Raw genomic sequence first — 19,172 nt, forward strand, 5'->3', positions numbered from 1 at the left:
GGCATGAAGGGTAGGACCTATTACTAGAGGTGGCAACTATGACAAAGGGAGAACAACATGTGGATTTAGAAGTAACATACTGAATCATACCTGGGTTAATATATCATGGTTGGGAGGTAGTACATGATCCATGCGAACATGAGGTAAGAGTTCAGACAGAATTTCTCGCAATTCAACATCATTCATGTCCCTCTTCCTGAGGCCTTTCCGTGTCACAGAGTGAGCTGTCTGTGATACCAGGTTGGGTTCTGTTGAAGTAAAATCTTAATTTCAGAAACAAGTTGGGCATCAACCAAACCTAATACTTTTATATGCCTGGACTTGTCACTGGTACCACCTGAAATCTGACATATAAGTAATATTATAGAGTAAAAGCAGGAGAAGGGCAGTGATGGTGGTGGGGTTGGTGAACATGTTCGAAATGAAATGCCAGAAGACAGTACGTGGTATGGGGCAGGATAATTCTGTCAGATATGACAGTTACTGTAAGAGAAAATTGTAATGGTAAGCACAATCTGATGGAAGACCTGACCATGGTGTTATTTTAAATAGGGTAGACATTTGGGGAGGCTGACTGACTGTATGGATATACACTTCAGAAGTGGAGAAAGACAGGGAGGAGGATGTGGAAGGATAGAATGAAAGCTGCTAGGTGTGCAAAGGACAGACTGAATTGGCTCAGTAGTATAAGGGTTACAGTAATGTACTGTTAATGGGCCAAACCAGAATACACGAAGCAGTCAGGGAAAACCATGGAATACTCTCTAGGGCTTGGCTCTGGATGGTGTACTCTGGCGTTGGTACATTGTACACAACAGCTTGAGATTGGGTGTGAACAAGCAGAAATAATGTTTGTTTGTTCCTAGCACAATATCATTATGGCAAGAAATGGTAGACAAGTATGAAAATTAAAAAAAAAGTCAGAATAGGTACAGAAGAGCCACCAACTTTACAACTGCTAAAGTTTATTAACTGAGTATGAATTCAGTATGGACCTGTTGAGAATATCAGTGCCCAACAAAATTTCATCATTAGGTAATTCTTGATCATTACTATTTTTTTTTCATTTCATGTTGGAGTCTTCAGTCATGGACAATAGTCCACATCAAGGCTGGGCCTTGACTGAAATAATGAAAGTTAATGAAAGGGAAGAAGAGACTAGAGAAAGTATGAATGAATTTTATAATAAGTGAAAAACCTGCCTTTTAAAATGTGCCAGGTCACCTATACTTATTGGGAAAGACATGAGGGTAGAGAGATCCAAAGCTTCAAGGTATAGGGAAAGAAACAGTTTTCAAAACTACCCACTCGAGTTGCCAACAATGAAACAGTAATCATGTGTTGCAGCAGCTTGCTGAGTACTACATGGTCTAGTTAGAAGTAAAGGCAAACAAGCAGCCAGCTCTTGGGAGCAAAAACTAAAGTAATACCAGTAGAAGAGGAAAGGTGAACCAACATTGCAGTGTTGGGAAAGCAAGTCAAGTTTTAAAGCAAGCCTGGGAGAATTTTAAGCCAGAGCTATAACCACCCCATATGTGAGAGCAGTCCTCCATACAACGATGGACCAATCCTTTGTGTAAATGGAGCAACTGTACAGAAGTAAAAAAAATTTTGACATCTACAGAGAACTCTCAGTTTCTTAAAAGACAATGTTAGGTATTTCCATGATGGGGTGTTTCCAAGAAAGAATGTATGTCACAGTAATACCATGCATGTTCATCGAGTCAAGAGGTGGAATTACAGAGCCTTCAATGAAGAAATGAGAGTTGTGAGGAATTTCCCACAGAGATAGGCAGAAACTGGGTCTTGGAGACATTAAACTTAACTAGATTTCATCTATGCCACTGACTGATACAGCCTGTCCAAGTCTGAGTTTACTGAGGAAGCTATGTCAAGACAAGATGCAAAGCGAGTGAGATAAGAAGGAGCAGAATTGAAATGTGGAGAAATTCAGTACTGAGTCATCAGTTTATGAGTGCATTTAGTTAATTCTGGAAAAAGGAAAATCACTAATAAAAACAAAAAAGCATATGGGACAGGAGAGAACCTTGAGGAACACCGCACATATAAAACTACATGAAATCCAACCTCTTCTCGAACAAAAATCCCAACTTAATGGTTAATCCACATCATCCTGATCACATCATTCTTATTTTAGTCTTCACCCACAAGAATATACAATATTCAACAACTTATCAAGCAAGAATATTCTCTTCAGCATTCTGTAACTAACTTTACCTCCATTCAATTCCCTAAACTTTCCTAACTCTAAACACTTAACACTTGTCGATATCCATCAGTGCATCACAAATTTATAGAAACAGGATGATGTGGTATATCTTCAAATAGCCAGACTGTATATCAACATACAGTTCATTCATTCTACCAGCAACTGAAAGAATACATAATTTCCCATAATAATCTAATGCTTATTAGACAGAAAGTATCTAGTTAACAGCCTTTCCCTGCATAACAATGCTTCACAAAGTGAGACTGGCAAATTAGGGTACAAACTCATACATCAAAATGTAACCACTTGTTTTTGCAATAGTTTGGGAAAAGGTTTTTTCACAATTTGTTTTAAATATTCATACACTTTAACAAAATGTTTCAAGATATTCAATACAGTATAATCTTTTTATTCTTAATGCAATTTAAGATGATGTTATGGTAAAATACCTTTCAATTCATAACCCACACACACTGCTGGTCACTTAAAAACAAAGACTATCATCAGCCAATGTTCACTCTCACATATTTGCCTGAATCTCTAACCATTATTTCTCCAATCAAAGTATGTGCCATTTCAGTCTCATCTGTTTGCTTGCATCTTTAACCATTATTTCTCCAAACAAAGTATGTGCCATTTCAGTATGTCTAGCACAAACACCAAAGGCACTTAGGGTAGCACTAGACATAAGGTTCACTACAGATGTGAACTTAGAGATGCCTAGGTTGTTTGATGATGACAGAAATTCATGTCTGAAACCAAGTCCAAAAGTCACACAGTCATATGCAGCTGCTATCAAGAAAAACAAATAAAAAATAAGATCTACTTCCTTGTATGCCATTAGTTTGAGTTTTCGTGGCATAGTGATGCGAAGGAAAATATGAGTAGCACACAGAATCATAATTACAGGAAAATCTCAATAGAAACTTTTGGGCAAGAGAGGGATGGTCTGAGAGATTCAAGAGGCATCATGAATTTGCATGAAAGAGGAGGCAGCCATTGCTGACACATATGCAGCAGACCAATAACTAAGTATTTAAAGAAATTATCGAGGAAGAGGAGCACTAAGCAGGGCAGTCAGCCTGCAATACATCCAGCTGTCATCCTCCCCTAAGGGTTGGTCGATAAACTGCGTATAATGGTTTACGCTAAGGCATGTACAGGGGTCCCTCACCAACAACAGAGGTTATGTACCAGGAAAAACACATAATTGGTAAAATGTGATGCCTAAAGTGAAATATGGAATTAAGGGGAGTGACCCTTGATAGACATATCTTAGGTCCAACTATGAGTATACCAAAATTAACACTCAGCATTTAGTACCACAGATACAAAATTTTTACAAAAGTAAAAAGAAATGATGTACAAAACTGTACACAAAAAGATATTATAATGCAGAGTGATGGCAGTACATTAGCCTTGGTGCTCTGTGCTTGGCCTCTGTATTTCTTTGGTAAAAAGCAGGCAAACAGCAATGCCACACAAGAGGCTGCCTCATTTCTCTTTTTGTTTCACACTGTTGGCTCACTAACACCAAAATGCCTCCTAAAAGATGTTCACCATCACCAGAGCAATCAGATAAGTCCACATTTTGCTCTGAAGACTTACTTTCTTTACTCTCCTTGGGGTATAACAACTTGCATCACTAGATCTAGAGGCCACATCTAAGAGTTCAAAAGTACAGTAATTACTTAAATAAAATGCATTCAGTAAACATGATTTCCGTATTAAACTCTCAATATAGCTTGGTATACCTTTTAAATCGCATGCCATCATTACTGCACTGTTAGGAGGTTTGGCACTTTTCCACTAATTTCTATTTAGTTCAGTTACCAACATAGTGATCAAATTTGCTTACGACCCCACTCACTCAGTTAACCCCCAACAGTTTTATCAATATGAAAAAAAAGATATAAAATAGTAATAAAGTAATGCTTTAGCTTAAAAATTGGAGAAAATCAACAAACCTATTTCCTAGGTTATAAGTGATTGAATGCCATGCATGTGGTGAAAGAAGGACGAAAGTCAGCACTAAAATCAGCCAAAACATACCACACAACACAGTGCATATCATCCAAACTCAAAAAGTTGTGCTCATATGAACTGCTAGAACAATGTTGAACACAAAATTGTGAAAGATTTGTAACTAAAGAAATAACTAAAGTAGTTTGCCCTAAGGGCCCAACCCACCCACATACACATGTACATACATACACGTAAACACATGCACATGTACATACCTATACATTTCAACATAAACATATATATACATACCTACGTTATATCCATTATACTCTGTCGCTGTCTCCCGCGTTAGCGAGGGAGCGCAAGGAAACAGACGAAAGAATGGCCCAACCCACCCACATACACATGTATATACATAAATATCCACACACAGCACATATACATACCTATACATCTCAACATATACATATATATATATACACACACGGACATATACATATATACACATGTACATAATTCATACTGTCTGCCCTTATTCATTCCCGTCGCCACCCCACCACACATGAAATGATAACCCCTTCCCCCTGCATGTGTGCGAGGTAGTGCTAGGAAAGACAACAAAGGCCACATTCGTTCACACTCAGTCTCTAGCTGTCATGTATAATCCACCAAAACCACAGCTGCCTTTCCAAATCCAGGCCCCACAAAACTTTCCATGGTTTACCCCAGACGCTTCACATGCCCTGGTTCAATCCATTGACAGCACATCGACCCCGGTATACCACATTGTTCCAATTCACTCTATTCCTTGAATGCCTTTCACCCTCCTACATGTTCAGGCCCTGATCACTCAAAATCTTTTTCACTCCATCTTCCCACCTCCAATTTGGTCTCCCACTTCTCCCCGTTCCCTCCACCTCCGACACATATATCCTCTTGGTCAATCTTTCCTCACTCATTCTCTCCATGTGACCAAACCATTTCAAAACACCCTCTTCTGCTCTCTCAACCACACTCTTTTTATTATCACACATCTCTCTTACCCTTTCATTACTTACTCGATCAAACCAACTCACACCACATATTGTCCTCAAACATCTCATTTCCAGCACATCCACCCTCCTCCGCACAACTCTATCTATAGCCCACTCCTCGCAACCATATAACACTGCTGGAACCACTATTCTCTCAAACATACCCATTTTTGCTTTCCGAGATAATGTTCTCGACTTCCATACATTTTTCAACGCTCCCAGATCTTTTGCCTCCTCCCCCCCACCGTGACTCACTTCCACTTCCATGGTTCCATCCGCTGCCAGATCCACTCCCAGATATCTAAAACACTTCACTTCCTCCAGTTTTTCTACATTCAAACTTACCTCCCAATTGACTTGTCCCTCAACCCTACTGTACCTAATAACCTTGCTCTAATTCACATTTACTCTCAGCTTTCTTCTTTCACACACTTTACTAAACTCAGTCATCAGTTTCTGCAGTTTCTCACCCGGATCAGCCACCAGCGCTGTATCATCAGCGAACAACAACTGACTCACTTCCCAAGCTCTCTCATCTACAACAGACTACATACTTGCCCCTCTTTCCAAAACTCTTGCATTCACCTCCCTAACAACCCCAGCCATAAACAAATTAAACCATGGAGACATCTAGCACCCTTGCCGCAAACCAACTCACTGAGAACCAATAAATTTTCTCTCTTCCCACTCACACACATGCCTTACATCCTCGATAAAAACTTTTCACTGCTTCTAACAACTTGCCTCCCACACCATATATTCTTAATACCTTCCACAGAGCATCTCTATCAACTCTATCATATGCCTTCTCCAGATCCATAAATGCTACATACAAGTCCACTTACTTTTGTAAGTATTTCTCACATACATTCTTCAAAGCAAACACCTGATCCACACATCCTCTACCACTTCTGAAACCACACTGCTCTTCATACTATCCCAATATGCTGCCTTGCCAGCTTTCATCTTCCATAAAGCTTTTACTACCTCCTCTCTGTTTACTAAATCATTCTCCCTAACCCTCTCACTTTGCACACCACCTACTAAAATGTCAAGAAACATGTGTACATTTACCCCATTTGAGACAAAAAGAAAATCAATTATTTTGCCTTAATGCTTTCTCCAGATCAGTGTCCCCCAAACCAAAATATTTCTTAAAATACTTAACTAATAAAATGAAAAAATACTTCTCATATGAAATAAAAGAATATAATAAAAAAAGCCCTAAGAAACATATGCACACTTACCCAGGAGGAAATTAAAAATGTGTTGTAAGAGTAAATGGTAACAAAGTTATCTTACCATTTGCTTCCAACACAAGTTTTTTATTTCTCACTAGGTAACTTGAGGAAGACATCACTTGTTTTTTGGTTGCTCTGATACTATTTGTTGTTTTACTGTTTTACAGAAAAGACAGTTTATCACAATCATTTCTGTACTGAAAACATATTTCAGTGTTTTGGAGACTGATCTGGCAAGTGCACTAACGTAAACACTTGAGTTTTCTCTGACTTGCCACAAATCTTTTCTTAAGTTATATCAAACACCTACCAGATCACTTGAGCACATCTTAGGTAATACGGATAGTATGCACTATAATATCCACCATTCTTCTGTCACATTCATATGACATTTTGCCAATTTACTCCCACAACAAGCATTTTTTTTTATAGTTGTCCCTAAGTAAAGTGAGAGTTACATCATTTCATTTTTGGTTGTTCTATTATCATCATATGATGTTTTGTTTCTTAAAACAAAAATTAATTTTCATTTTACCATTTTGGTTTGTCAGGTGTATATCAGTTTCAGAGACTGATCAGGATAGAGCAAGCAAAATAATTTCATCTGGTTATGAAACTTTTTTCTTATCTTACATCAAACACTCCTCAACCAGTAGCACTAGGAAAAGACAAAAACAGGCCACATTCATTCACAATCAGTCTCTAGCGGTCATATGTAATGCACTGAAACCACAGCTCCCTTTCCACATCAAGGCCCTACAGAACTTTCCACAGTTTACTCCAGATGCTTCACATGCCCTGGTTCAATCCATTGACAGTATGTCCATCCCGGTATAACACATCATTCCTATTCACTCTATTCCTTGTACACCTTTCAGCCTCCTGTATGTTCAGGCCCCGAGCGCTCAAAATCTTTTTCACTCCATCCTTCCACCTCCAATTTTGTCTCCCACTTCTCCTTGTTTCCTTTACCTCTGACACATATATCTTCTTTGTCATCTTTCCTCACTCATTCTCTCCATGAGACCAAATCAATTCTCTCCATGAGACCAAATCAATTCAACACACCCTCTTCTGCTCTCTCAACCACACTCTTTTTATTACCACAGATCTCTCTTACCCTTTCATTACTTACTCAATCAAACCACCTCACACCACATATTGTTCTCAAACATTTTATTTCCAAAACATCTACCCTCCTCTGCACAACACTATCTATAGCCCATGCCTTGCAACCACAAACATTGTTGGAACCACTATTTATTCAAACATCCCCATTTTTGCTTTCCGAAATAACATTCTCACCTTCCACACACACTCCAAGAACCTCAGCCCCCTCCCCAGCGACAAAGCAAAATAAATAAATAAATAATATTTCTTTTATCTTACTTTGTCACTGTCTCCTGCATCAGCGAGGTAGTGCAAGGAAACAGACAAAAGAATGGCCCAACCCACCTACATACACGTCCACACATGCAAATATACATGCCTATACATCTCAATGCATACATATATATACTCACACAGACGTATACTTATATACACATGTACATAATTCATACTGTCTGCCTTTATTCATTCCCATCGCCACCCCACCACACATGAAATAACAACCCCCTCCCCCCGAATGTGAGCGAGGTAGTGCTAGGAAAAGACAACAAAGGCCACATTTGTTCACACTCAGTCTCTAGCTGTCATGTATAAAGCACTGAAACCACAGCTCCCTTTCCACATCCAGGTCCCACAGAACTTTCCATGGTTTACCCCAGATGCTTCACATGCCCTGGTTCAATCCACTGACAGCACGTCGACCCTGGTATACAACATCGTTCCAATTCACTCTATTCCTTGCACACCTTTCACCCTCCTGCATGTTCAAGTCCAGTTCACTCAAAATCTTTTTCACTCCATTTTTCCACCTCCCTTGGGATAGGGGAGAAAGAATACTTCCCACACATTCCTCACATGTCGTAGAAGGTGACTAAAGGGGATGGGAGCAAAGGGCTGGAAACCCTCCCTTCCTTGTATTTTAACTTTCTAAAAGGGGGAACGTATATTTTTTTTTTCTATCCCTGGGAATAGGGGAGAAAGAATACTTCTCACGTATTCCCTGAAGTGTCGTAGAAGACGACTAAAAGGGGTGAGAGCAGGTGGCTGGAAATCCTCCCCTCTTTTTTTTTTTTTTTCTTCAATATTCCAAAAGAAGGAACAGAGAAGGGGGCCAGGTGAGGATATTCCCTTAAAGGCCCAGTCCTCTGTTCTTAACGCTACCTCGCTAGCGCGGGAAAGAAAAAAAGATTTTTTCTTTTTATTATTATACTTTGTCACTGTTATCCCTGGGGATAGGGGAGAAAGAAATTCCCACGTATTCTCTGCGTGTCGTAGAAGGCGACTAAAAGGGGAGGGAGCTGGGGGCTGGAAATCCTCCCCTCTCGTTTTTTTTTAATTTTCCAAAAGAAGGAACAGAGAAGGGGGCCAGGTGAGGATATTCCCTCAAAGGCCCAGTCCTCTGTTCTTATTGCTACCTTGCTAACACGGGAAATGGCGAATAGTTTGAAAGAAAAGAAAAAACTTTGTCACTGTCTCCTGAATTAGCAAGGTAGTGCAAGGAAACAGATGAAAGAATAGCCCAACCCACACACATACACATGTATATACATAAACACCTACACACGCATATATACATACCTATACATTTCAACATATACATACATATATATACACAGACATATACATATATACACATGTACATATTCATACACGCTGCCTTCATCCATTCCCGCCGCCACCCTGCCACACATGAAATGACACCCCCCTCCCCCCGCTTGCATGTGAGGTAACGCTAGGAAAAGACTACAAAGGCCCCATTCGTTCACACTCAGTCTCTAGCTCTCATGTGTAATGCACTGAAACTACAGCTCCCTTTCCACATCCAGGCCCCACAAAACTTTCCATGGTTTACCCCAGATGCTTCACATGCCCTGGTTCAATCTATTGATAGCACGTCGACCCTAGTATACCACATCATTCCAATTCACTCTATTGCTTGCACTCCTTTCACCCTCCTGTATGTTCAGGCCCCGATCGCTCAAAATCTTTTTCACTCCATCCTTCCACCTCCAATTTGGTCTCCCGCTTCTCCTATCTTTCCTCCACCTCTGACACATATATCCTCTTCGTCAAGCTTTCCTCACTCATTCTCTCTAGGGATCCAAACCATTTCAATACACCCTCTTCTGCCCTCTCAACCACACTCTTTTTATTACCACACATCTCTCTTACCATTTCAATACTTACTCCATCAAACCACCTCACACCACATACCGTCCTCAAACATCTTATTTCCAATATATCCACCCTCCTCCACACAACCCTATCTATTGCCCACACCTCGCAACCATATAACATTGTTGGCACCACCATTCCTTCAATCATACCCATTTTTGCTCTCCGAGATAACGTTATCACCTTCCACACATTCTTCAACGCTCCCAGAACCTTCGCTTGCTCCCGTATCCTATGACTCATGTCTGCTGCCATGGTTCCATCCAATGCTAAATCCACTCCCAGGTATCTGAAACACTTCACTTCCTACAGTTTTTCTCCATTCAAACTTACCTCCCAATTAACTTGTCTCTCAACCCTGCTGAACCTAATAACCTTGCTCTTATTCACATTTATCTCTACTTTTTTTCACACACTTTACCAAACTTAGTCACCAACCTTTGTAGTTTCTCACCCGAATCAGCCACCAGTGCTATATCATCAGCAAACAACAACTGACTCACTTCCCAAGCCCTCTTATCCACAACAGAAGGTATACTTGTCCCTCTCTCCAAAACTCTTACACTCACCTCCCTAACCCCCCCATCCATAAACAAACTAAACAACTATGGAGACATCATGCACAGGGATGCCAGTGGCAAATGTCTCTAGGGCCAGAAAAATATTAGTAGGTGGAAAAAGGGGCAATATGTGCGCGAAGCGCACGTCATGAGCGCAAAGTCCCATGTAGCCGGGGTCCAGGGCCCGCCTTAGGGCCCTGGAAGCTCTGGGGTTTTAGATGCTCTCTGGTGCATTCTCAGCCTAATTTTGAACCATTTGCAATGTTTTTAAAACCTTTCATTTGACAAAAATATTTCATATTTTTGACCTATTATTAAAAACTTCAACTCACCTAGTGTTTTCTCTTGGTCTGTTGTGCATATTGTTTGTGCTGCTGGAATACTTTGGCCTTTAGTTTGCTGGCTGCATTGTGGACACTTGATGTTGCCTTCCCTGTGTGGGTGATTTTCTTCTTCAATGGAGGCTGGTGTTGGCTGGTGGATGAACTAGTGCTGGGAGGTTCTATTTGCTTTCTCTTGTGTCTTTCATACGCTGATCTCATATGATGTGCCACTGACTGGTCAACTGGTGAAGTAAACTTGTCTTCTCTGTGATACCTTTGGATTGAAGACTCATTTGTAGCAAGATCAAACTTTACAGTTTGAATAGCATTGAATGTGTCAATGTTCAGTCTATTAGTAGTTTTATTAATTACATTGTTCATTATACTGAAGGACTGTTCTATTCTTGGGCCGGTGAAGATGCTCAGTGCTGTTGCAATGACATGTCTCAGTGCTGGATACTTCAGTGTAACTGCCCACTACTTATCAATTCTGCCTTCTACTGGAGGCAGAGATTTGTCCAGCTGAATATTTGATGTCTGTAGATTGAACTGATCTTTGTCTGAGGGAGATAATGTTATTTTCATTTCCTTTGGCAGGTCTTGAAGGTATGAACAGGTGACTGAGTGTCCTTGTGCTTTGGGGTCAATAGCTGACAACAACCTGAGCAGCTTGTTTTTCAGAGGTAGCTTTCCTTACAGATAGATAACAGCATTCTTATAAGCATTCCTAACTTTGCAGAGGAATGACGATGTCTTCAGGCTTCATTTGAACGAGTGTGTATTCACATCTTGTACCTAAAAACATCCTTGAGCATTTCAGAAGATTTCCATCACAGATGACTAAGTCAGCTAGCTGTCTGGCGGTCAAATCAGACAATGTCTCATGTTTCAGGAAGCATGCTAAGAAACTTCTAAAAAGCTCTGTGAGTTCATCATGGGCTTTATGAACCATAGGTTCCTTTTGCTCAAATGTGAGCACAAAGCTCTTGAACATAGGCAGGACACTGCAGTACAGGTACATACATGCATGGGTAAGTTGACGCTGGTAAAAGAGCTGTTGAACAATCCGTTTCTTTCTCGAAAGTCCTTGAGGTGTTAGTTGCTTGGATTTGAGTTTGATGAAAATTCTGTCAAGCTGCTTCTTGTTCACTAGAAACTTTGCAGGATCAGCTTTCCTGATGATGTCATTAACTATGTATTCACACACAGAGATATTGCTAACATCCATCCATGCAAAGCAGAAGACGGTGAAGGCAGCTCACATTTCAACATTTCTGCATGTTACATCGTAAGGTGATAGCCATCGATGTACAATCCTTTCCGTTGGAATTTTACAAGATATACCCAGCAATTCACATATGTCATTCAAACGTTCTTGTAAATCAGAACTGTAGTGAAAGTCATCAAAGAGGTCATCTGATAGCCTTTCAGCATGCATATCGAAATGTTCACAGACAGCAGACAGCATTGTGGATGTGATGGCACAAGTCCCCGGCTATGTCTAGCATATCTGGTGCTACTTCACGCATTCTCTTCTCAAATCCAGAGTTTTTGCCTCGCATGTATGCTGCTGAGTCACTCAATGATGACACCACATTCTCCAAAGGAATGTCATCTTCCTTGAATGCCTTGGTTACGGCTTCATACACAGTTGTAGCATTCACAGTTGTCATCTTCACTGACATGTAGTGTTGAACAATACACATTCCAAGGTTCTCAGCAAAATATGAAACATACGCTTAACACCCACTTGTTATTTTTTGCTGTACATTCATCAATATTAATGGAAAATTTGCTCTTCTTCAGGTCTGAAACTAGACATTTATGATACACCGCTGCAAGTCCATCTTTAAGTTTATATGTACATGAAGTCCTATCTAGTGACATACCTTGCAAAACTTTGTTATCTCTTGCAAGCTCCTTTGCAATGTCTAGTAACTTTGACGTCATTGTAAGAGGCAAGTTATTTTCAACAATGAAGGACACAACCATGGCTTCTACATTTCCTTTCCTATCTGCATAAGAAACATTTGGTAAAGGGGCATCTCTCTTACCAGAACATGTAGCCGATTGGTGAACATTTGGAGGAGCACCATATGGTAAAGTGAAGGGTCTGTCCTTATCTCCAGATACTAGTATAGCTCCTTTGCCAGCCTTCCCTGACTCTACAGCATTAGCAGCTTTAAAGACTGTAGGTAGTGTTTGGTTGGAGTCCTGTATCTTCTTTGCTCTCTTATGTGCATCACAGTTGCCATGTTTCACAAGTGCCTTCATTCCTGCATTGCCATATGAAATGGTTTGGTTTCACACTTTGCACAATGCTTTCCCTGCCACATTAAGTTTACGAATGTAATCCGACAAGAAAGATCCAGTATTATCTTTGGCCTCAAGCCAGCGCCAGTTAAACTTATTCTTGATTCCAACATCAATCAATTTCACGTTAGTGTCTCTTTCAACTTCCATTACGATTTTTATATTTTTTATTATACTTTGTCGCTGTCTCCCGCGTTTGCGAGGTAGCGCAAGGAAACAGACGAAAGAAATGGCCCAACCCCCCCCATACACATGTATATACATACATCCACACACGCAAATATACATACCTACACAGCCTTCCACGGTTTACCCCAGACGCTTCACATGCCCTGCTTCAATCCACTGACAGCACGTCAACCCCGGTATACCACATCGCTCCAATTCACTCTATTCCTTGCCCTCCTTTCACCCTCCTGCATGTTCAGGCCCCGATCACACAAAATCTTTTTCACTCCATCTTTCCACCTCCAATTTGGTCTCCCTCTTCTCCTTGTTCCCTCCACCTCCGACACATATATCCTCTTGGTCAATCTTTCCTCACTCATCCTCTCCATGTGCCCAAACCACTTCAAAACACCTTCTTCTGCTCTCTCAACCACGCTCTTTTTATTTCCACACATCTCTCTTACCCTTACGTTACTCACTCGATCAAACCACCTCACACCACACATTGTCCTCAAACATCTCATTTCCAGCACATCCATCCTCCTGCGCACAACTCTATCCACAGCCCACGCCTCGCAACCATACAACATTGTTGGAACCACTATTCCTTCAAACATACCCATTTTTGCTTTCCGAGATAATGTTCTCGACTTCCACACATTCTTCAAGGCCCCCAGGATTTTCGCCCCCTCCCCCACCCTATGATCCACTTCCGCTTCCATGGTTCCATCCGCTGCCAGATCCACTCCCAGATATCTAAAACACTTCACTTCCTCCAGTTTTTCTCCATTCAAACTCACCTCCCAATTGACTTGACCCTCAACCCTACTGTACCTAATAACCTTGCTCTTATTCACATTTACTCTTAACTTTCTTCTTCCACACACTTTTCCAAACTCAGTCACCAGCTTCTGCAGTTTCTCACATGAATCAGCCACCAGCGCTGTATCATCAGCGAACAACAACTGACTCACTTCCCAAGCTCTCTCATCCCCAACAGACTTCATACTTGCCCCTCTTTCCAAAACTCTTGCATTTACCTCCCTAACAACCCCATCCATAAACAAATTAAACAACCATGGAGACATCACACACCCCTGCCGCAAACCTACATTCACTGAGAACCAATCACTTTCCTCTCTTCCTACACGTACACATGCCTTACATCCTCGATAAAAACTTTTCACTGCTTCTAACAACTTTCCTCCCACACCATATATTCTTAATACCTTCCACAGAGCATCTCTATCAACTCTATCATATGCCTTCTCCAGATCCATAAATGCTACATACAAATCCATTTGCTTTTCTAAGTATTTCTCACATACATTCTTCAAAGCAAACGCCTGATCCACACATCCTCTACCACTTCTGAAACCACACTGCTCTTCCCCAATCTGATGCTCTGTACATGCCTTCACCCTCTCAATCAATACCCTCCAATATAATTTACCAGGAATACTCAACAAACTTATACCTCTGTAATTTGAGCACTCACTCTTATCCCCTTTGCCTTTGTACAATGGCACTATGCACGCATTCCGCCAATCTTCAGGCACCTCACCATGAGTCATACATACATTAAATAACCTTACCAACCAGTCAACAATACAGTCACCCATTATCCATGATGCAGCTCCAATACAGACTATGCACGCACTGTCACATTCAAGTCTAAACATACGGTAGAGTGCATTACACAACCAGCACACACTGTAACTTACCGCACCAGGGTTGGTAGAAACTGCAGATATCGACGGCAAATCTTATGCTTGTTTCCGGCATTCCATGCAATTCCAAAGGTAAAGATCCGATTAAATATCCATGGGCACACACACAAACAAAAGACTGATGGTCCGACACGCTTATCAATTTGAAATAATTAAGCCTTCATCCAAAATTCACTGATTAAGTCCCCGATGTACACATGCCGTACTGTTTCAAACATAGCGCTTGGCTGCAGACATGCTACCAGTTGCTTAGCCGGCCGGCCGCCTGGCCTAGCCACACAGCCCGCTCGTAGTGCTAGGTATATATGCATAAGCTGTCGCATTGCGCACATGTACAAACCATTGGCAAATCATGCAAAAAGCAAGAGCGGGAGAGAAGCTTAATCTCGCTAGGTTAGCGATCCAGCTGTTTTGCGATATTCGTATTTTTAATGACATGCAGTATATATACAAAATCCACGATCGATATAATATGAAAACATCCGTCAAGAGTCTACTTGTTCATTTTCCGGGTGTCATAATTAGAAAGACAAGAGACAGACGGAGAGAAAAATGGGAAACCGGAAATTTGACTCCAATTGATCAAAAAGCCAGAATTCCGGCAATTGCCGGAAAACTGGCATCTTTGCATGCACCCCTGCAGCAAACCAACATTCACTGGGAACCAATCACTTTCCTCTTTTCCTACTCATATACATGCCTTACATCCTTGGTAAAAACCTTTAACTGCTTCTGGCATCTTACCTCCCACACCATATACTCTTTAAACCTTCCACAAACATCTCTATCAACTTTTATCATATGCCTTCTCCAGATCCATAAATGCTCCATACAAATCCATCTGTTTTTCTAGGTATTTGTCACATACATTCTTCTAAGCAAGCACCTGATCCACACATCCTCTACTACTTCTGAAACTGCACTGCTATTCCCCAATCTCATGCTCTGTACATGCCTTGACCCTCTCAATCACTACCATCCCATATAATTTCCCAGGAGTACTCAACAAACTTATGCCTCTCGAATTTGAACACTCACCTTTATCCCCTTACCCTTTGTACCAAGGCACAATGCATGCATTCCGCCAATCCTCAGGCACTTCACTACAATCTGTACATATAATGAATGTCCTTACCAACCTATCAACAACACAGTCACTCCCTTTTTTAATAAATTTCACTGCAATACCATCAAAACCTGCCGCCTTGCCAACTTTCGTCTTCCACAAAGTTTCACTACCTCTTCTCTGTTCACCGAACCATACTCCCTGTCCCTCTCACTTCATGTACCACACTGACGAAAACACCCTATATCTGCCACTCTATCTTCTAACAGATTCAACAAATCTTCAAAATACTCACTCCATCTCCTTCTCACTTCACCACTACTTGTTATTACCCCCATCTGCCCCCTTCACCAACGTTCCCATTTATTCTCTTATCATATGCACTTTATTTACCTCCTTCCAAAACATCTTTTTATTCTCCCTAAAATTCAATAACACTCACTCACCCCAACTCTCATTTGCCCTCTTTTTCACCTTTTTCACCTTTCTCTCGACCTCCTACCTCTTTCTTTTATACATCTCCCAGTCATTTGCACTACTTCCCAGCAAAAATTGTCCAAACACCTCTCTCTTCTCTTTCACTAACAATCTTACTACTTCATCCCACCATTCACTACGCTTTCTAATCTGCCCACCTCTTTCTCATGCCACTTGCATCTTTTGCGCAAGCCATCACTGCTTCCCTTAAATACATCTCAACATCCAGGCCCCACAGAACTTTCCATGGTTTACCCCAGACACTTCACATGCCCTGGTTCAATCCACTGACAGAATGTCGACCCCATTATACCACATTGTTGCAATTCACTCTGTTCCTTGCACACATTTCACCCTCCTACATGTTCAGGCCCTGATCACTCAAAATCTTTTTCAATCCATCTTCCCACCTCCAATTTGGTCTCCCACTTCTCCTCGTTCCCTCCACCTCTGACACATATATATCCTCTTTGTCAATCTTTCCTCACTCATTCTCTCCATGTGACCAAACCATTTCAAAACACCCTCTTCTGCTCTCTCAACCACACTCTTTTTATTACTACACATCTCTCTTACCCTATTATCACTTACTCGATCAAACCACCTCACACCGCATTTTGTCCTCAAACATCTCATTTCCAGCACATCCACCCTCCTCCGCACAACTCTATCTATAGCCCACACCTTGCAACCATATAACATTGTTGGAACCACTATTCCTTCAAACATACCCATTTTTGCTTTCCAAGATAACATTCTCAACTTCCACACATTCTTCAACGCTCCCAGAACTTTCGCACCCTCCCCCACCCTTTGATTCACTTCCGCTTCCATGGTTCCATCCACTGCAAAATCCGCTCCCAGATATCTAAAACACTTCACTTCTTCCAGTTTTTCTCCATTCAAACTTACCTCCCAACTGACTTGTCCCTCAACGCTACTGTACCTAACAACCTTGCTCTTATTCACATTTACTCTCAGCTTTCTTCTTTCACACACTTTACCAAACTCAGTCACCAGCTTCTGCAGTTTCTCGCATGAATCAGCCACCAGCACTGTATCATCAGCAAATAACAACTGACTCACTTCCCAAGCTCTCTCATCCACAACAGACTGCATACTTGCCCCTCTTTACAAAACTCTTGCATTCACCTCCCTAACAACCCCATCCATAAACAAATTAATCAACCATGGAGACATCACACACCCCCACCGCAAACCAACATTCACTGAGAACCAATCACTTTCCTCTCTTCCTACACGTACACATGCCTTACATCCACGATAAAAACTTTTCACTGCTTCTAACAACTTGCCTCCCACACCATATATTCTTAGTACCTTCCACAGAGCATCTCTATCAACTCTATCATATGCCTTCTCCAGATCCATAAATGCTACATACAAATCCATTTGCTTTTCTAAGTATTTCTCACAAACATTCTTCAAAGCAAACACCTGATCTACACATCCTCTACCACTTCTGAAACCACACTGATCTTCCCCAATCCGCTGCTCTGTACATGCCTTCACCCTCTCAATCAATACCCTTGCACATAATTTCCCAGGAATCCTCAACAAACTTATACCTCATATCCCCTTTGCCTTTGTACGATGGCACTATGCAAACATTCCGCCAGTCCTCAGGCACCTCACCATGAGTCATACAAACATTAAAGAACCTTACCCTACCCATACTTATGTTTATTTTTTTTTTTTTTTTTATACTTTGTCGCTGTCTCCCGCGTTTGCGAGGTAGCACAAGGAAACAGACGAAAGAAATGGCCCAACCCCCATACACATGTATATACATACGTCCACACACGCAAATATACATACCTACACAGCTTTCCATGGTTTACCCCAGACGCTTCACATGTCCTGATTCAATCCATTGACAGCACGTCAACCCCGGTATACCACATCGATCCAATTCACTCTATTCCTTGCCCTCCTTTCACCCTCCTGCATGTTCAGGCCCCGATCACACAAAATCTTTTTCACTCCATCTTTCCACCTCCAGTTTGGTCTCCCTCTTCTCCTTGCTCCCTCCACCTCCGACACATATATCCTCTTGGTCAATCTTTCCTCACTCATCCTCTCCATGTGCCCAAACCACTTCAAAACACCCTCTTCTGCTCTCTCAACCACGCTCTTTTTATTTCCACACATCTCTCTTACCCTTACGTTACTCACTCGATCAAACCACCTCACACCACACATTGTCCTCAAACATCTCATTTCCAGCACATCCATCCTCCTGCGCACAACTCTATCCATAGCCCACGCCTCGCAACCATACAACATTGTTGGAACCACTATTCCTTCAAACATACCCATTTTTGCTTTCCGAGATAATGTTCTCGACTTCCACACATTCTTCAAGGCTCCCAGGATTTTCGCCCCCTCCCCCACCCTATGATCCACTTCCGCTTCCATGGTTCCATCCGCTGCCAGATCCACTCCCAGATATCTAAAACACTTCACTTCCTCCAGTTTTTCTCCATTCAAACTCACCTCCCAATTGACTTGACCCTCAACCCTACTGTACCTAATAACCTTGCTCTTATTCACATTTACTCTTAACTTTCTTCTTCCACACACTTTACCAAACTCAGTCACCAGCTTCTGCAGTTTCTCACATGAATCAGCCACCAGCGCTGTATCATCAGCGAACAACAACTGACTCACTTCCCAAGCTCTCTCATCCCCAACAGACTTCATACTTGCCCCTCTTTCCAAAACTCTTGCATTTACCTCCCTAACAACCCCATCCATAA

General features: G+C 41.4%; 1 protein-coding gene across 1 annotated transcript in view; it reads right to left on the reverse strand.

The window, feature by feature from the left end:
• Positions 1 to 19,172, reverse strand: part of LOC139749422 (BTB/POZ domain-containing protein 7) — a 409,317-nt gene that overhangs the window by 44,367 nt on the left and 345,778 nt on the right. Inside the window, exon 9 of the mRNA XM_071663268.1 lies at positions 91 to 248. Within this exon, the coding sequence (XP_071519369.1) occupies positions 91 to 248 (158 nt within the window). The remainder of the gene's footprint in view (positions 1 to 90; positions 249 to 19,172) is intronic.

The sequence above is a fragment of the Panulirus ornatus genome, chromosome 7 (genome assembly GCF_036320965.1).
Source record: "Panulirus ornatus isolate Po-2019 chromosome 7, ASM3632096v1, whole genome shotgun sequence".
Taxonomy (NCBI): Eukaryota; Metazoa; Arthropoda; class Malacostraca; order Decapoda; family Palinuridae; genus Panulirus; species Panulirus ornatus.